Raw genomic sequence first — 17,715 nt, 5'->3', positions numbered from 1 at the left:
AAGTCTTGCGTTCCACATATTTGGAAAGGATGTTATAGAGACGACAAAGAGCACCCAGGGGAATCTTCAGGCTACGTTTAGTTTCACAACTGAGAACACTACAATCGAAAGAAGCTAATTTAGGATTAAAAAAAGATAAGAAACAGAAAAGAAAAGTCTCCCGTTCATTGTCTATGGCAGCATTTCTCACTGGTGGGCCTCAGAGTGCCATCTAGTGGGCTGCAGAGGTACTGCTAAAGGGTTACAGTACATAAAAACATTCTTTTATCAAACATTCCCTCAGATGCACTAAATAGATTTTTTTTTGGGGGGGGTGGGGGGGGAAGGTGACGTGGGAGACGACTGCACTAGTAAAATCTCCCAGACGTGTGGGGAGGAAATGTGACCCTGAATTACATTTGGATTCATAATGGCAGGCAGTGATGGGTGAGTGTAAGCAGAACATTTATTTGATATCAATCATTACAACGGACAGAGGCATTACACATGTTTACAGCCCAGTTATTTATTTTTTCTCATGTTATTTAATTTTGTTGTCATTTATTTGAGAAGTGAGACTCAAGTTACTTTTTAAAATGGAGTAAATCCTTGATGAATTCAAGTAAATGGAGGCCAAATTTAACAACAGCAAAAGTATTTCAAAAATCCATTTAATATCTTTTCTCAACTCTTGAAGAGAGTGCTTTGTCTTTGAAGCAGGCACAGTAGCAGTTGAGCAGAGCTTACTTGGGACAATAAAAGAGTTGGACAGAAGCATAAGCAAAAAAAAAATATTATTATTATTATTATTATAAGGTCTCAACAGGACGGAGCGTGACAGAAGGCCGCAGTGGCTGGAGAGGAGGCCCCTGGCTGAGAGCTAGGTAAACGCCCCCACCCCCTCGGGATATTGACGGTGAACGAGCGCCATCCTTCTAGTGGTTTGATCAGTTACAATGCAACATTCAAATTGAGACTGACTTCAGCGGCGGCTTCACGGTCAATAATCTGAGGGGAGACCGGCTGCAGGCCGCCTCTTTACTTCCACTGGCCCTTCTCGTAGTCCCACTTGGCCGAGAAGCCCTCGATGGGGTTGATCCTCATGTCCAGCATCCTCTGGAGCTGTTTGGCCTGCCACTCATCGCCAAAGGTCCTGGGACGTGGAGGGTAGACTGCAGCGAACAAGGAGTACAGACATATGTAGCACTTCGATCGGCTACAGTGAACATATTAAAAAAAAACATGCACACAGGAGGCTGCGAAATAATACATTTACCGATGCATGCGATTCATGTTTTATCTCACAGCGGCCATTTTGCCCCCTGGAACGCTGGTGTATCTCAAAAAGCCTGACGTGCACTCACAGGGCTCTGGTTTCACACTCACTGGGACAGGGCCAGCGGTAACGTCGTTTAGTCACGGCTGTGCTTTTTCTGCTACGCTAAGTGAATAAATAGTGTCTGCTGTGAGGAAAAAGGATCTGTGCCAAGTGACAGGCAGTGACCCCAGGTGTGTGATGTGAGTGAAACGTGGGACTGAAAAGAGACGGGGGGTTGTCTCAAAGGCAGGATTACCGTAGACCCTCTGCCACCAGACCACCAGGCCAGTGAGGCCCACGAAGATGAAGATACCCCCAAGGACGGTCTTCCACTCGGATCGCGGCTGCTTCATCTCTGGGTAGGTCTGGCGGAACATGAGCCTGTACACTGCGGGGAGGGGGAGGGAGACCAAGGACAGGAGAGAAGAGACAGAGGTCAGGAAGAGAAAACACCGCTGTTTGCTCTGTCAGCACTGTTGTTTGGCGCTGATAGCCTCAGCTGTTGCCCTGTTGGGAACCGTGTGGAGGCAATAGTCACACGACCACCCGATACAGTGCTGCCTTCCTCCCATTCAGGGTGCATACACATTCTTCAATGGATTTCCACGACTTTAAACCAAAATTCCATGACCAAACATCTTGTGAAATCTCGGTGTAAACATGAACAAGTGAGAACATGTAGTATTTAAACAATGAGAATTCCAAGGCATACAGCAAACCTTAAATGACACAAATGAATGAGAGACAATAGTTTGACCTCTTAACATTCCTGTAAAATTTGACGAAAAACGCCTATCCAGGTATACCCAAAGTAAATTGCAAGCTGTACTTGAACTATTTGGAGTAAATGCATGGTCTCTTTTGAAAGGTAACAATCTGAAGCTTTTTCCCCTCAATAGTCAGAATCACTTTAAGTGCTGCTGACACTGAGTTATATGAGTTTGACTAAAGTATAAGGTTTTTATTTCCGCCTGAACATTTCTTTGTAAATAGATGCCTGTAGATGACTATAAATGGGACTTATGGACTGGAAAACACAATGGGACCATAGCCTGAAGCCTTTTCTAGTCTAAGTAAAAAGTTGATAACAATATCACAGAAAATGAATATTTTACACATGTTTTTATAATGAAATGTCTAGGCGTTTTTTCATTTTACTATTCATATATACTACCAGTATTGCTGACACAGAGAAAATGAAGTATAAATGCATTTTTATGCTAATTCAATGACAGACTGAAGCTCTATCAGCAGCTGTCTCTTCTCATCAAATTGAAGGCTGTTGGGATTATTTGCCCCTACTCTTCCTGGTACTTGTTCTTTAGGGAATTTCATTGGCTGTACGAAACGCCTGTCATCTGAGCCGTACGACGTGACAGGCTTGAGCCACGTAAGGAGACAGGGGTTGACTCTGTTCTTCAACGTAGCTTCTGGTTGGGTAATGTAGCTTGTCAGTCAGGACATGAAGCTCCTATTGGTTCAAGTGGTCTCATTGTAAAGCTTAGATTTCGGCGGACATTTTGATACCGAGTTTGTAGCTGTGCTCCCATGCAAACATAACTTTCTGCTAAAAACAAAACTGCTTTCGTTCATATTTTCCAGCTGATATGAAATGATGCAATGCCAGTTGGTGGATTTTTATGGATGTAATCACGTGTTTTGGACTAAAACTTTTATGGGATTTATTTTTATTGGACCTTTACGACGTAACAACGCCGTTTTTGTTGGAATGTTATGGATTTATGGATCAATATGAGGCGTCATCGGTGAGTTGCCTGGATTTTGCTATCGTTTGTTTGTTTGTTGTTGTCTGACAAAAGTCTTGTTTGTAGCTGCTGTGGTGGTCTGATCTTGAAACGGGTTACACAGCTGGAATCACAAGAATCATAGGTTTCCAGAAACATATGGCACTCGTACCGAACGTGTACAGAACTATAAATAGGGGGTACAGTGTACACTAGAATGTCCAGAAAAGGACGCCCGCGGGACGGCAGAACGTTAACAGGTGACAAGAATAAACATTATATAGATAGAGCGTATGTCTGCTTATATTTTGAGCGTCTTTCTTTTAAAAGCATTATTCATTATTTCAAACTCAGCGTAAATGAACGTCATGAACATATGAATATAACAAATTTCCATGACTTTCCCAAAACTTTTGGGATTTTATTTTTTTCAAGGACTTTTCCAGGCCTGGAAATAACCATTTTAAAATTCCATGACTTTTCCAGGTTTTCCATGACCGTAAAAACCCTGCCCATTGTTCTTACTTTGACCCAAGCCTTGTCGTGTGTGTCATGGAACTGCTTTTCCCTCATTTTGTATGATTCTTTTCACTTTAATTATCGGACAATCTCTGTTGGGGACGTGTGTTTCTGGGCTGTATTGAGAACCACCTCAGCAGCTCCACCGTCTGAGCCCGTGAGCAGAGAGGAACCTACAGGCGATCTTCTCCTCGTTGGTCAGCTCGCTCCAGGGCCCCTTCTCCTTCTGTTTCAGGCTCTTGTCAGCGGCAGTCAGTTCATCTTTGTAGGGTTTGTCGGGCAGAGGGGTGTCCAGGCGGTCCCAGTACATCGGCCGAGACATGTCCAGTGTCTTTGCCACCTCTGGATGGACAGAGACAGGAAGGGTCACTTTTGCAACCAAAAACTGCTGCAACAATGAACAGTAAATGACAACAACAACAACAACAACAACAACAACAACATCCCTGGTTTAGAAAATGGGAACATGTGTCAAACACAATGGCCCCAAGGACCATCTGTCTGGATGCCCAGTCATGGTGGTACAGCAGCGCCATCTGCTGGTTTGAGGCCGCTTTAGACTGAGGACCTTCTGGTCCGTCTTCCTTCTGCATATTGGGAAAAGTTACCAATGTACCAATTCGAGCAACAATCTCCAGGTATGCTTTAAAAAAAAATGAAAGTACTGGTGTAACACCAAATTATGTGACCCATTAGATTCAGGGACCCTCAAACTAACTAGACAAAAAAGGGCCTTCAGACATTGACAGATGGACCAGTAGTAAAGTAAAGTAAAGTAAAGTTAGTAAAAGTACTAATATCACACTGTAAAAAACACACACACACTGTTACCATAAGGGTGATAGTAGTTACATTTAATTAATTGACTAATAATTTCATCTCTTTCAGTCTGTATATATGTATATGTCTCTGTTGGTTAGTTTGACCGATAACAACACATCGTATATTTAAGCTCTTTGTTTGTTTTGTATGTAACACTCTTAACCCACAAAGCTAGTAGTAGCATGAAAACAACACTCAATTAAAGTACAAGTACCTCAAATATGTACTTAAATACAGTACAATACAGGTAAATGTACCGTCCACCACTTAAAGTAGCTACGTGAAATAGTACGAGTAAAACGTGCACAAATATGGCCGAACTTCCTAATTTTGTCCCTGAATCTGATGGGTCACCGAATTTGGCGCAACACCTGCGCACACGATACCGCCACCCATTGACTGTGAACTTTGACCCTGGTACTTTGTGAAGAAACGCTTTGAAAAGACCCCGCCTCTCAATCTGTCACAGACTATCCCCGCTACACGAGTAGCCTTTACTGTTTCTACTTCAGAGGCAGTGAGGCGCGTTACCGTGACCGTGGCTCGCCATCCTCGCGCTGCTGCTGGTCGTCAGCGCCACGGTCGCGCGCACGGCCGCGCGCACGGCCACCAGGCCTCCCGCGCGCCCTGCAATCAGGTGGAACATCTGAAACAGGTGGGTGAAAGAAAAGTTCACGAGGCCGCATATCCGGAAAAGGAAGTTCTTAGGAAACCACTGTGGCTAATTAGCAGTAGGCTAAGCTAATTATTGTCTTGGTTTCATAAACAAGATTGCTCGTGCACCCGGACACTAATGTACAGGCTCCGGCTGCATATGCACGTGAGCTTCATGTGCAGTAAATGCCAACAAGCCCACCTACAGGACTCTGTCACAAAGTTAATTGTATTGGAAGCAGTACAAAAGTACCGAAATGCAAAACAAGTTGTATTTTCCGACTCTCAGAAGGGCAGTAACTACAACCAATTGTACACACACAAATGCAAACTCTCCATTTACGTGCATTGATTCCTGTCTACATTTAATTGGACCATTGATTCGCTTTGAAAAGCAAACGGTGGAGATGCCCATCTGTCTGCCTGTTGTTTTCATTCACAACAGGGAATCAGAAGATCTCATTAAGTGCTTTGTAAAGGTGCCGGATCCGTTAATAGCCTATCTGCCTCCCTCATTAGCTTTTACTGATATATACACTGCAGTTTATAACAGACGAGGAAAAAGCTTTAGATGCCAGTGATAAATACCAGGTGATTTTTTTTTTTCTTTTTCATGTGCATGGATGGAAACATCCGCTATGTGTGATAATGCTGGGATTACCGTTAAGTCCTGCACGTCTACATACAAGTGGAAGTACCCACATGGCGTGCGGCGGTGCATTTGTTCTGCGCTGGTTTTGTAGAAAATACATGTTCACAGTCTGTGATTAAAGTTTCTAAAGTCATAACAGTATAGGAATAATCTCCATTAACTACGTTCAAAAAGTTTCTCTTCTATTGCTTCTGTGTTTGTCCTTTCAGCCGATCCCACACAATCGCACTCGCACAGCAAACGGAAATTGGCATTTAGTCAATTTTCAAACGGGCAGAAGTAAACAGAAACGTTTGACCTGTTTTACTGACAGACCTGAAGACAAATAGGTGGCTGACTTAAGACCTGTTTTCCCTGCAGGTTAATTAAACAATGGCATGTAACAGTTGAGCACCAGATCATGCTTTTATTCTGGTATGAACATGGCACTGTCAGGTTTGGCTTCATTCCTTCTCCAGCGCATTTTTATAACTTCCTGTTCTAACACAGCTACTGCACATTTATGCAGCTCCACAAATCTTTCAGCCCCGATCTGTGTCGTGGTTTATCTCTCCTACACGTCCGCCACTCTCCCTGGTTGTGGGGATAACGGGAGGGAGGTTGGGGAGGTTTGGGGGAGGAAGGATCTAACTCCTTGGAAAAACACCAGTATAGTCAGATTATTTAGTCTGGCAAAAATAGATACTCACTGTAGTCGCGAGAGAGAGAGTGAAACTGCAGGATTAGAAGATGCAGCAGCACAAAAAAAGGCTGAATCTTGAAGAGAAAAGGACTGTTTAGGCCGTCTTTTCCGTTTCGTCCCTGTTCCTAACTCCAAACAAAACACTGAGCAGGAACCAACTGGTGGGCGGGAGGAGAGAGGCTGGATGGGAGGAGGAGGAGGAGAGAGAGAGGGAAGAGAGAGAGAGAGAGAGGGGAGATAGGGGAGAGAGAGTAAACAATCTAGCAAAGCATTGGACCGAAAGAGCGAGAAAGAGAAAGCTGGTTGAGTTTAGACACTGTCTCTCACTCTCCCTGTGCAGACGGAGCCGAGACGACGAGGTCGCTTGTAGCGAGGTCACGTTAGGACACAGAAGGGGGGGCTATACTTTACAGTGTGTGTGGGAGAAAGTGAGACGGAGAGATTCGTACAAAAAGAGAGTCGGAGATGGACGCTTTTCATGGTACAGAGTAACTGTCTGTCATCTGTGCATATGCCAATACAAATATCTGGAATCTTGAGAGATGAGTCGCAATCTTTTGCGCCCAACTGACTCCTCCACCAGTGCAGGTTGGCACCGGGCCACCATTGACCCACAGTCGCTGGCGGTGAGCCCAGGGGGCGACCGGGTCACATAAGGACAGACTTGTTCATAGAAACTTCCCAAAACACAGCTTAGAATATACAATAAACCTGGTTGTATTCATTTTATAGGGAGGGAAAAACATTACTATGATTTTGTACTTAATTCAGTGCCAAGTGATTTTGACATTATAAAGAAAATGAACAAGGTACAATTCATAAAATAGCAGAAAACAATCAACAACATGTCAAAATGTATTTTAGGGATAATCCATGGATAATATTGAAATTCTGTATTTGACTGGTGAGCCGAGACATAAGGGATGTCTTTTCTTTGTGAGAGGAAAACGGCTTTAATTTGGCTTTGGTGTTAACATTTAAAGCTCTTCTTCTTCTTCTTCTTCTTCTTCTTCTTCTTCTTCTTCTTCTTCTTCTTCTTCTTCTTCTTCTTCATTACAGCTGCCTGATGCTTTTGGAAACCTGAGGGTGAACTAAAACATTTAAGCTGCAGGCCAGGAAACCAAGCCTCAATCTTTGAATGCAGGACATTTACTTGTAATGGAGTATTTTTTTAACAATTTGGTTTTACACTTCAACTGTTGGTAGCTTGTTCTGCGAATTATCCAGAGTTGGATAATGAATAACATTATCTGCGTAGTGAGATACCACCAGGCTTAAAGGAAAAACTATGGACTGACCCTGTACCACCGGTGTGACGCTTTAGTTATAAATACCATATATGTCCACTAGATGGCAGCACCAAACAAACATTGGAGGCCAAAAATTAAACTGTTAAAAAAACAAAAAAGAAAGAAATTGTATCAGTCAGTTGAAACGAAGCCAAGCGTTAATCTAGCTGAAACGGGTCCAGGTCGGATTTCACTGGGGTGGAAAATTTACATTTGTTGTCAGAGTAATAACCAGCAACATCTTTTTATTATGAATATTGGCTAAAACACCATAGTCCTGCAGTATATTGGAAGCATAATGATTCAGAGTAAATATATGTAGTTGCTTCAACTTTCTCTCAAAGTAGATGCCTTTTTACTGGCTAGTTGAGACGAATGATACTCAAACACTCAGTTAACGATGTCTTTGCCTGTCCTGTTTTCCTCCATGGGTTTAATGGTGAACACAGATGCGTCAGTGAGCCGTCCCAACTCCTAGCGAGAGCCGTTGTCTGTCAACATCATTACGAGTAACTCTCCTCATTCTGCCCGTCCAGTCGGGTTTCAGTTTTCCTCTTCTGGAAAAGCATCTGAAGCCGAGGAACACAAACATGATTGGTGTGCGGCAGATTTTCCAGAAATGCATCCAAAGCAGAACTCTTGCATTTTTCTTCCTTGGACAAAAAAATAAAATGTGTTGGAAGCCACTCGCTCGCTGACATGGAGCGAGGACGTTGCGTTTGTCAAACAAGACAGCAGCTGCCAGAACCACACACACACACACACACACACACACACACACAGTAGGGCACGCGTCCCTGATTCATTTATGGAAATTCGGTGAGGGCCATGACGGTACAAATAACCTTAAATCCCCCCCCCTCCTCCTCCTCACACACTTTGTCCTTCATCCCCTGCAGCGCTTCACCCCACTTTGACCCCCCAGCCGCCCGCTCCTGTCCCATTGGAATTGGAGATGTTTCTCCATCTCTCTTGAGGAAACGTTTGCCATCCGTCATCTCTCCTCTGCCCTTTGTTCAGTGCTCGCCCGTTGTCCCCCACCTTTTTTTTGTAACAATAAAGCAGCAGGAATGAGGATTGAAGGGAGGGAATCGGTCCGCCAAGTGTCAGCTTTTAGTCAATCTGGCACGTTAAGCAAACCACAGCGATACGCCTCCTTATACAACCGCCCTAACGGCAGAGCTCTCCCAACATGTTCCCCCATCTGACATCCTGACAAAAGTGTGATGCGACCCACCGCTTGGTGACGGTGACACTGACGCATCTTGTGTATTGACGGAAGAGAAGAAGAGGCGTTTAGGGGCGCTTTGTCATCCTCGCCGCCTCCAATGCCTCGTCACGTTGTTCGAATGAATTCAACTTGGTTCACCCTGCAGGAAAGTGTTTCTGAGGGAGACTCGCTTCTCGTGACTCCACTGTGCTTTTGCAAGTTAGTTGTGTTTTCCTCTCTCTCTTTCATCTCTCTTCCTACGCGCCGTACATAACAGTTGCTCCGGCTTACTCAGCTGAGGGGGAAACCGCAGGGCAGGGAAACGGTACTCGGTGCTCGGTGCCTGCTGCTTGTCTGTCACGAGAGACACACGCCTGCAGCAAACCCTTAATTCCTCTGACATGGTGAATGTAGGTCACGGAAAGCAAAAAAATAAAAAAACAGACTGAGGGTGTGTGTCCTCAGATCTTCTCTGCCGCTGCTTGGCCTCGTGCTCTGTGCGTGTGGAAGCCTCAGACTCGTGCCTGTCGCTGACTAACCTCGGCATGTCTCTGGCCTCTCCTGTGGAACTCGTGTGGACCTCGGCGTGTCGAGTTTTGCACGATCGTCTGTCCCCTCCACCCTTGGAGGCATTGTGCGTAACTGGGTCATACTTCCAACGCTCCCATGCTAACGCTGTTGCTCCTCCTCCTCCTCTCTTCCTCATCAGTCCTCGTCGCGATCAGTGCTGCCATGTTCCGCTCTGCTGCATAGTGCCGTATCGGCGGGCCCTCTGCCCTTGTTGGCACCCTCTCAAAGGGTACGCCGATGCATGAAGGGATTGGATGCTCATCACTTCTGCATGCTCAATTCTAGATATCGTCCATCCATTTTCCACTGTTCAATCGATCGGGTTCTCCCTACCCCAGACCCTCCAGCTCTTCTTGGGGGGTCCGGAAGATGTTCCCAGGCCAGACGGGATATGGAATCCAGACGAGACATGTAATCCCACCTGCATGTTCTGAGTGTTGGACATGCTTGGAATACCTCCAGAGGAATGCACCCCGTAGGCTTCCTAATCAGATATCACAGCCTCCTCAACTGACTTCTCTCAACACAGGGGAGCGCCGGTTCTACTTCAAGCTCCCCGTTTGACATCGCAACGCCTCACTCGTGAACAACAACATAGTTGGACTCCTTCAAGACGAGCTGTGATTCCCTCACCATCAAACCCCTTGTCCTGAGTACCCTGTCCTCGGTCTTGGGAGGTGCTGCCCTCGTATCGTATCCTTCTTAAAGTTCTTAAAACACACATAGACTACCAAACTCCCATGACCCCTTCCGGTATCCTGGCCCACTGTTCCATCACCAGAAGGGAATTCACATGGTTCCTCTTGAATCTGAGGTTCGTCAATCAGAAAAGAGTCTCCCTTCCACCACCTTGACATAAGCTAGATGTCATGAAGGCGGTACTTCCCTTGGTGCTCATCAGATGTTTAGGAATGGACACACTTTGGAATTCTGTGCAACTTTTGCATATTGGAACTAGAGATTAGAAATCTTGTCAATCGGTTGGTTGTTCGGTAACATCCATTATGATTATCAAGTCACCTTCCATATGTCCATTGGCCCGATGAAAGACTTCCACTGTTGGTCTGTCGGATGCTGACCTGAATAAAGTGTCTAATCAGTACCGAGAGTTCTCGTCTTTTGTTTGCAGACTCTCACTCTCTCACTCCTCCGCTCAGTTCCTCCCCTGATAGTGTGTTTTCTACAGTAGAGGTCTGGGAGATGTGATAACATTGTCTGTCTGTTTTTGTCGGCGTGGCACCGGGCACAGTGTCTCGCCCTCTGTTTGAAGTTTTTGTATTTTCTCCTCATCCAGGAAAACAGGGATAACCGTTGTGTCCTTGTGATGAAGAAGAACGACGCTGTTCTTTAACACAAGACAATCTAATTATTTGGAGAGATCAGATTATCAGAGGAAATTCAAGACCGCATTTACATTCATGGAATAACCAGGTTAGTGTGTGGCGTGTTTAAATGCAGCTGCTCAGTAATCGGATTTCTCCTCTATCCTCTGCTATATTTTTAAATGAACTCAACAATATTTTAATTGCATTAGTGATATATGATGTGTTATGAGAGCATTTTAGGGGCAACAAGAGGACAGCGAGAGAGAACACAGTGTTCCAAACTGAGAGATTATATGTGAACTTTATCAACAGCAACCACCTTATTTACACATATTCATTTTCGTTGAAGTCTGACTATGAATGGAGTGTTTTTGTGTGCTACTGCGACAGTGGTTCATCTTTTCTTTGTCTGTCACTATCACAGGCCTACTTTTCTTAAATCGGTTTTGTGAAAATCTGATTTAATAATCTGCCATTTAGTTTCGCTTCATTCATTCAACCTGACATCGTCTTGACGTTTGTCAGTTTCTTGTTGGGAAGGGAAGTTTTTGTTTAGTTTTGCCCTAAACCGGTATCCGGTAGTTTTTATTTCTGTAAATTGACATGCAACAACCAATACAGCTGCGTTTATCTCTCACACTTTTTCTCTTTCACATATTTCATTCGCTGAACAAATCAAGTGCCGATTCCAAGGTCTGGAACCAGGCTGCTGTTTATTATCTGTTCTGGAGCTTCAAGTCTGCGGCATACGTGATCCAAAGTTCTGGAACAGCTCCTACAGGAACCGTGAGTGAGATTGTTTCGTCAATGACTCTTTGCAAAGCTTTAAAACGTTGAACTTTGAAACTAGAAATATAAGGCGTTGCAGTGAGGTGTTAAGACACATGAGCCTGCAGAACAGCTTTTAGTTAATTCAAGTCTGTAGAGCTCTACTACAAGGAGAAACAACATTCTTCAAAAGGATAGTCCCTCATTTGGTGTTTTGATGAAGCTGGTGGAGAGCGTCACATCATTTTCAGACTCATCCAACCATGAAGTACATTTATCATGGAAGCATCTGCATTCATTCGCCGGTTGCAGAAATTTGACCCAATAAACTGAGTCTTTCTTTAACCCTTACCCTGAAAAATAATGAGCAATATTTAGTTACTACCAAAAAATCATTAATTTAATGAAGTGCATTCGTGATACTGTCACTGAACCCCTCGCCAAACAACAAGGTCAGTGCTGGAATGACATGAAGTAACTACAGTTCAACGCTCATTGGATTCACTTAGACTCCAAACTAGTTGGTGTTTCCTGATGCTCTTGGCGCCGTTAGTATTCTTGCAGGGTAGCTTTCGGCTCCGTTGTGTGTGGCTGGTTACCGTAGAAGCGGGGGCTCAGGTTTTGTTCGATGCCCTGAAAGCTGTGAGCTTTGCTCTATGTGTCAGCGAGGGTTCAGTTCTCAGGATGGATCCCCTGTGGACACAATACCGGGGTCCCGACCCAATGGCGTCTCCCAGCTACGCTCTGATTAACTTAATACCAATTAATCTACAAGACCGTGCTCTCCTCTGTCGCCTCTGCCTGTTTTGTTCAGGGGCCAACGTCGACCCAGGGGCCAACGTCGACCCAGGGGCCAACGTGACGGGAATGAATCCGCTCCTGATCCATGTAATTTGGTGCTAATGACTTTAATTCTATAGACAACAGACACACAGGGGAATGTTAGCCAGTCATTTGCTATTTCAGATGCCATGGTAATTGATACCTAAGTCACTCTTAAAATAAACACACTTGGTCGTTAGCTTGTGGGTCACAGTCGCCAGCAGCACAATATCTGTTGGATATACAATATTGTATGGGGCTTATCCTTTTCAGTGGTGTTGGAACATGTCGTTTATTTGATGTAAAGGTGCAGCAATAAAATCCAAACACATCATGGGATTATATTTGAACATATAGGATTGATTATTTTGTCTGGATGTCTCCTCATAGTTTTAGTCTTCACAACCCGGTGGAACCAGAGAGGACACATGCGGTTACTGTACAGTTCTGTCAGCAGGAAGTAGACCTCGCTGGATGATCCCACTAAACCGGGTTTGTGTTTACATATTTAAAAGTGATCCATAAATCCAGCACAATTACACATTAAAACAGCTCTGCATGCAAAGACTTAATTTGATGTTTACTATGTTCACATCGCTCTGTCTCATTAAAACCGAGTTCGGGAAAAAGCTCCTAATCCTCAATTCTCAACACGGCCAGACACGTGTTGGCCCTGGGAAGAGAACCAGGGATACTCTGAAGGAATGCCTTCATATCCTAGTTTCCAGTCAGGTGACCCGGAGAGAGCCAGGAGTGAAGGACGAGCTGCCCGAGCTTGTTTGAGTAGATTTGAGTAGTACTAACGAGGTTAAGATAGATCATTAAATCTCAAAATGTTAGAGATGATTCCACTGAAACAGACCATGAATTGATTGTGTTGGTGATTTCTGTGGGTTGGAAGTATGGCGTCAATATGAAGGGAGGGAGGGGCTTACCCCATGTAGACATGAACAACGTGTCATCAGCCATGGCCAAAATATCCGCTATTACAGCGACATGAATCCAAAAATAAACAGATTTCTCCAGGATCTAATTGCAATGAAAAGATAAAAAAGGTCAAAAAAAACACTTTTTGTTATTCCATGAAAAAGGCCATTATAAAACCACACTTTAGAAAAGGGACATAATAAGACACATTTCCATTATAAGACTGAAATAAACTCCTTTGCTTTTTATGAAAATGAAAAAAGTGATGAAATAACATTTATTATTGAGTTGCGTTCACCTAATTCACTAATTCACAATACCTTGTTCCATTTATATATCAAACAATTCAAGTGATTGCATTTTTACTCATTAATATTGAACACGTCTATAGAATATAATCTGTTGTGCTTTCTCACTGTTTCTCTCATGGCCAATCAGTTTGACCTCCGGTGTTTTATCAACTTCATCAAATCACCTTTTTTTGCCTGTGTCCTATTTTCTTTTATCCGACTACACATGAGTTTCCTATGTGGGTCCTTTTTCAAAAATATTCACAATTCACAGAGAGTGTGGCCTCTTGCAAAGCAAGGTGTGAGTTTTCTAATTGATATTGAGGAATGAAGAGATGCTTTTGATTTGACAATGATAGCATAACCACCATAACAGCATCTGATTTATAGACACCCCATCGGCTCTGAAGACGGGGCCTCACAGTAAGATACGATTATTATTCTAGTTTCTTCACTGAACGGTATGGAGACTGATTCATCTCTCCTTGCAACTTCCAGCACTATCTATGTTTATTATCTTCCTTTCATTATTCATTTTCACATGATCCATAATTCATGTTTTTTGGTGAAGTGCCTTTGTATGCGTACAGCTGGGAGTCCATTGGGGGGTCCAGGCTCGTGCCTCACACTCTGCATCATCTGTCCCAGATTATCATGGATGAGGAGCAACAAGAGCGATGGGGGTGTTGGTGTGGAGTGTGCTGATTTAGGGGTGGGAGGGGGGATGCACAGCCGGGGGATGCATAAAGAGGAGAAGAGAGAGAGAAAAGAAGATTAAAGGGAAAGTTATCGTCGAGAGTTAGATGAGATGTTTGGGATCTGTCTCATATTTGTGTTAGATAGTCAGAAGATGGTTAGTTTAAATTAGCACGAAGACAGGAAACAGACTCGCTCATCTGTCAGAAGGAAACAATATCTGCCTGCTAGCACCTCTAAAGCGTTGTTAGCTCAATGGCTTCATGGGGTATTGCAACTTCCACGTTCGTCACATGACACACACTGGCCCAAAAAGCATCGTTGCCAATCGGAGTTGAAGGCACGACTGTATAACAGTGGCTACATTTCACAAACTCCTGAAATGACTCTCAGTTATTGGATCCATTTGGCTCAATAACACTGGAAAGTATGTTGGTTATTACAACAACAAAAAAGAGATTGAAGGAAGTCAGCTGGCTCGGCCAACCATGAAGTACATTCATCATGGAAGCATCTGCATTCATTCGCTGGTTGCTGAAATTTGACCCAATAAACTGGGTCTTTCTTTAACCCTTACCCTGAAAAATAATAAGCAATATTTAGTTACTACCAAAACAATCATTAATTGAATGAAGTTATACTGTCACTGAACCCCTCACCAAACAACAAGGTTCATGCTATGACATGAAGTAACTACAGTTCAACGCTCATTGGATTCACCTAGACTCCAAACTAGTTGGGTCCGTTAGTATTCTTGGATGTGAGAAGAACTCTAGTGCTCTATGGGCCCTAAAACCCAGATGTATGTGGATGCCCACGGAGGTGTTTCCGGTGTCGTGTTCCAGTCTAAGCTAACCGTCTCCTGACTTACCGTAGACATGAGCGCGGCATTAATAGTCTCATCTAACTCTCTGCAAAAATAGCGAATAAATGTCGAGGCATTCCTTTTAAGAAAACTTCAACTTTGAGCCCTTCAATATGTCCACCAGCGGAGTGACGTTAAAGGCTTCAGAACTGCACATTCTCTGCACTGCACTTCTATTAAATCCTCTTTCACTTGACACAAAAAAAAGGCCATTTCTTTTGAATGCAGCGAATGCTATCCGAGAGCGGTGCTTTTGCTGCGATGGAGAAGCAAAGTGAAGTTGCGTGACCCGCTTTTCTTTAATTGCAAACGTACGAAGCGGCACTTTTTTCTCTTTTAAAAATGAACAAATAATAATAATAGAGGAAAAGAGAGGATATATCAGGCGGAGGCTGGTTGGAGAAAGAGAAGGATGACCGAATGGAGTGATCACGGCTTATCTCCTCCCATGGGCCCGTGTGCGTGTGCAGGTTTTCGCTCCCCTGGGCTCTGACCCCGACTCTGCTGTTAAAGCCAAACCCCTCTATCTTACGCTTGTGGTTAAACCCCATAATGAGTGTGTGTGTGGGAGTCTGTTGCGCTGGGACCCCCAAAGGCAGCAGAGGAGTGTGTGTGTGTGTGTGTGTCTGTGTGTGTTATAACAACAGCAGCAGTGGTGACGGAGGGGGCTTCAACACAAAAGAACCCGTCACATGCAGGCCTGACCTCCTTCTAGTCCCACCCATCCGCTCCCTCCCTCCATCCTGCCCCAGCCCCTCTTTCCTCCACCTCTTGTCTACCTCCATCCCCTCTTTTCCTCTCTGGGGATCATCCCTCGCTCCAACGGAGGAGAGGTGTGGGGCAGCAGCTGGTTGTCTGCAAAGAAGGGAAGTGGAGGTGGGTGAAGGGGAAAGGGGAAAGGGAGGGAAGCGTAGAAAAGAGGAACATTATTTATGAGTTTTCTGTGACCTTTGGCATAGATTTGCACTGTTGCTGCGCGTCTTTGACTTCTGGCTAGTTAGTAAAAGATTTATGACAATGCAGTGCACTTCCCCAAACGTTTTGTGTGTTTTGATATCTGATCCAAAAAAATATGCATTACATAAGCAAGGCAAGGCAAAGTGCTTCACATAAAACCATTAAAAGCACCAAAACATAATGCAGAGAAAACAGGATTTAGTTAAGAAAACATTAAAACAGTCAAAAAGCGAAGAAAAAAAAAATGAATACAAGTTGCTGTGCAGTTTAAGAAATAAAATGCAGTAGTGAGATGCAGCAATTGAATCTGGATCAATTAAAGGCAACAGCATTTAATTTTCCGTGTTTTTTTCTTTTTAATAATTCAATTTGGGAAATGCTTTCTTGCTGCCAGATAAGGCATTTGTTTACCCACCAAGTTTTTTTTCTTTATGCAATTCACTTAATGCGATTGTTACACAGCGATTAAAAACAACAGATCCTTCCATTCATACCTTTCCCAATAAAAACCTAGTCATTCAGTATATGCTATGTTTACCAGCGGAAACTCAAATTTACTTGGAGCTTTTCACTAAAAGGGGACTCAATAAAACAGCCTAGGTGGCTCTGGGTTAACAGGGTCCTAGTTGGTCCTCTGCCTGCGGGAATCTATTCAAACGTTTTCTTTCAAAAGTGTTGCAACTAACGCACATGTGCATCACTGTCGGTATGAACATTGATGCAAACTATTGGCAGGCAAGTATTTTGTATGTTTGTGTTGTTTATGCGCATTCATTCCTTTTTTTAGGTGAAGGCTGGTACCACTCTTCTGCTCTAAATATGAAGCTAAACTTTGCATAAAGACTGGAAACTAGGGCATCAAATACAGACGCTATATCCCGCCCCCCCGGCATCTGATACCGACGCACAAGGAACACTTTATTAAATGTATGAGACGCACCAGTCTGTCAACTCCAATGGAATCCCATCCGCATCATTATAAAACGCTCAGAGCAACTGCTGTACATTCATGGATGGATGGGTAAAACAAACACTGGACTTTCACCCTGGACACTACTGTTCATGTCCCGTGTGAATTGTGAAACCATCTTTTCCTAAACCCAACCAAGGAGTTTTATTGCCTAAACCTATGTGACGCCAGCTCCATATTTGTCTGAGATACAGGAGAGATATTGATCTATTCATCTAACTTTCGGAAAGGGAATAAGCAATTTAACCTATAACTACACCTTGTTTCCTCATCGTGACACAACAACAAAACGCTGTTATTAACACTGATATAGCAGCCAACAGTAAGAAGAGATGCTGTCAACTCAAATGAATCATTTAAACAAAAGAGAGAGAAAAAGAAAAACCTTCCTCCTCTTTGTGGCCACCAATTATTTAAAAATCTCCAATCCCCTCCACATTTCCAACACTTTCCCCTTTTCCCCCTCTTGTCTTTATGCCTATTGACTCGCATGTGGGACCCTAGTGATGTCTGCTGTGTCCCTGAGGGAACCTGCTGCCAAACGCTGGTAAATCACCATCTGTCCCAACTCTGTGATCACCTGACCTGAAACTGTCGACCTTGACCTTTGCTCCTCCACCCCCACACGCCTGCTGACCCGTTACCCTGCATACAC

General features: G+C 43.9%; 1 protein-coding gene across 1 annotated transcript; it reads right to left on the bottom strand.

Annotated features, from left to right (window-relative positions):
* Positions 1 to 432: 432 nt before the first annotated feature.
* cox4i2 (cytochrome c oxidase subunit 4I2) lies at positions 433 to 6,507 on the bottom strand. Its single transcript, XM_079225584.1, has 5 exons — positions 6,379 to 6,507; positions 4,915 to 5,029; positions 3,739 to 3,903; positions 1,554 to 1,685; positions 433 to 1,151 (listed from the first exon to the last, which is right to left on the bottom strand). Exons 2-5 carry the CDS (start codon positions 5,027 to 5,029, stop codon positions 1,018 to 1,020), a joined length of 546 nt encoding a protein of 181 aa, XP_079081710.1. The 5' UTR covers positions 6,379 to 6,507; the 3' UTR covers positions 433 to 1,017.
* Between the last annotated feature and the right edge of the window lie 11,208 nt (positions 6,508 to 17,715).

Source organism: Taurulus bubalis, assembly GCF_910589615.1.
Source record: "Taurulus bubalis genome assembly, chromosome: 11".
NCBI lineage: Eukaryota > Metazoa > Chordata > Actinopteri > Perciformes > Cottidae > Taurulus > Taurulus bubalis.
The sequence above is the reverse complement of the archived record's forward strand: the minus strand, read 5'-3'. Positions and strand labels throughout refer to the sequence as shown.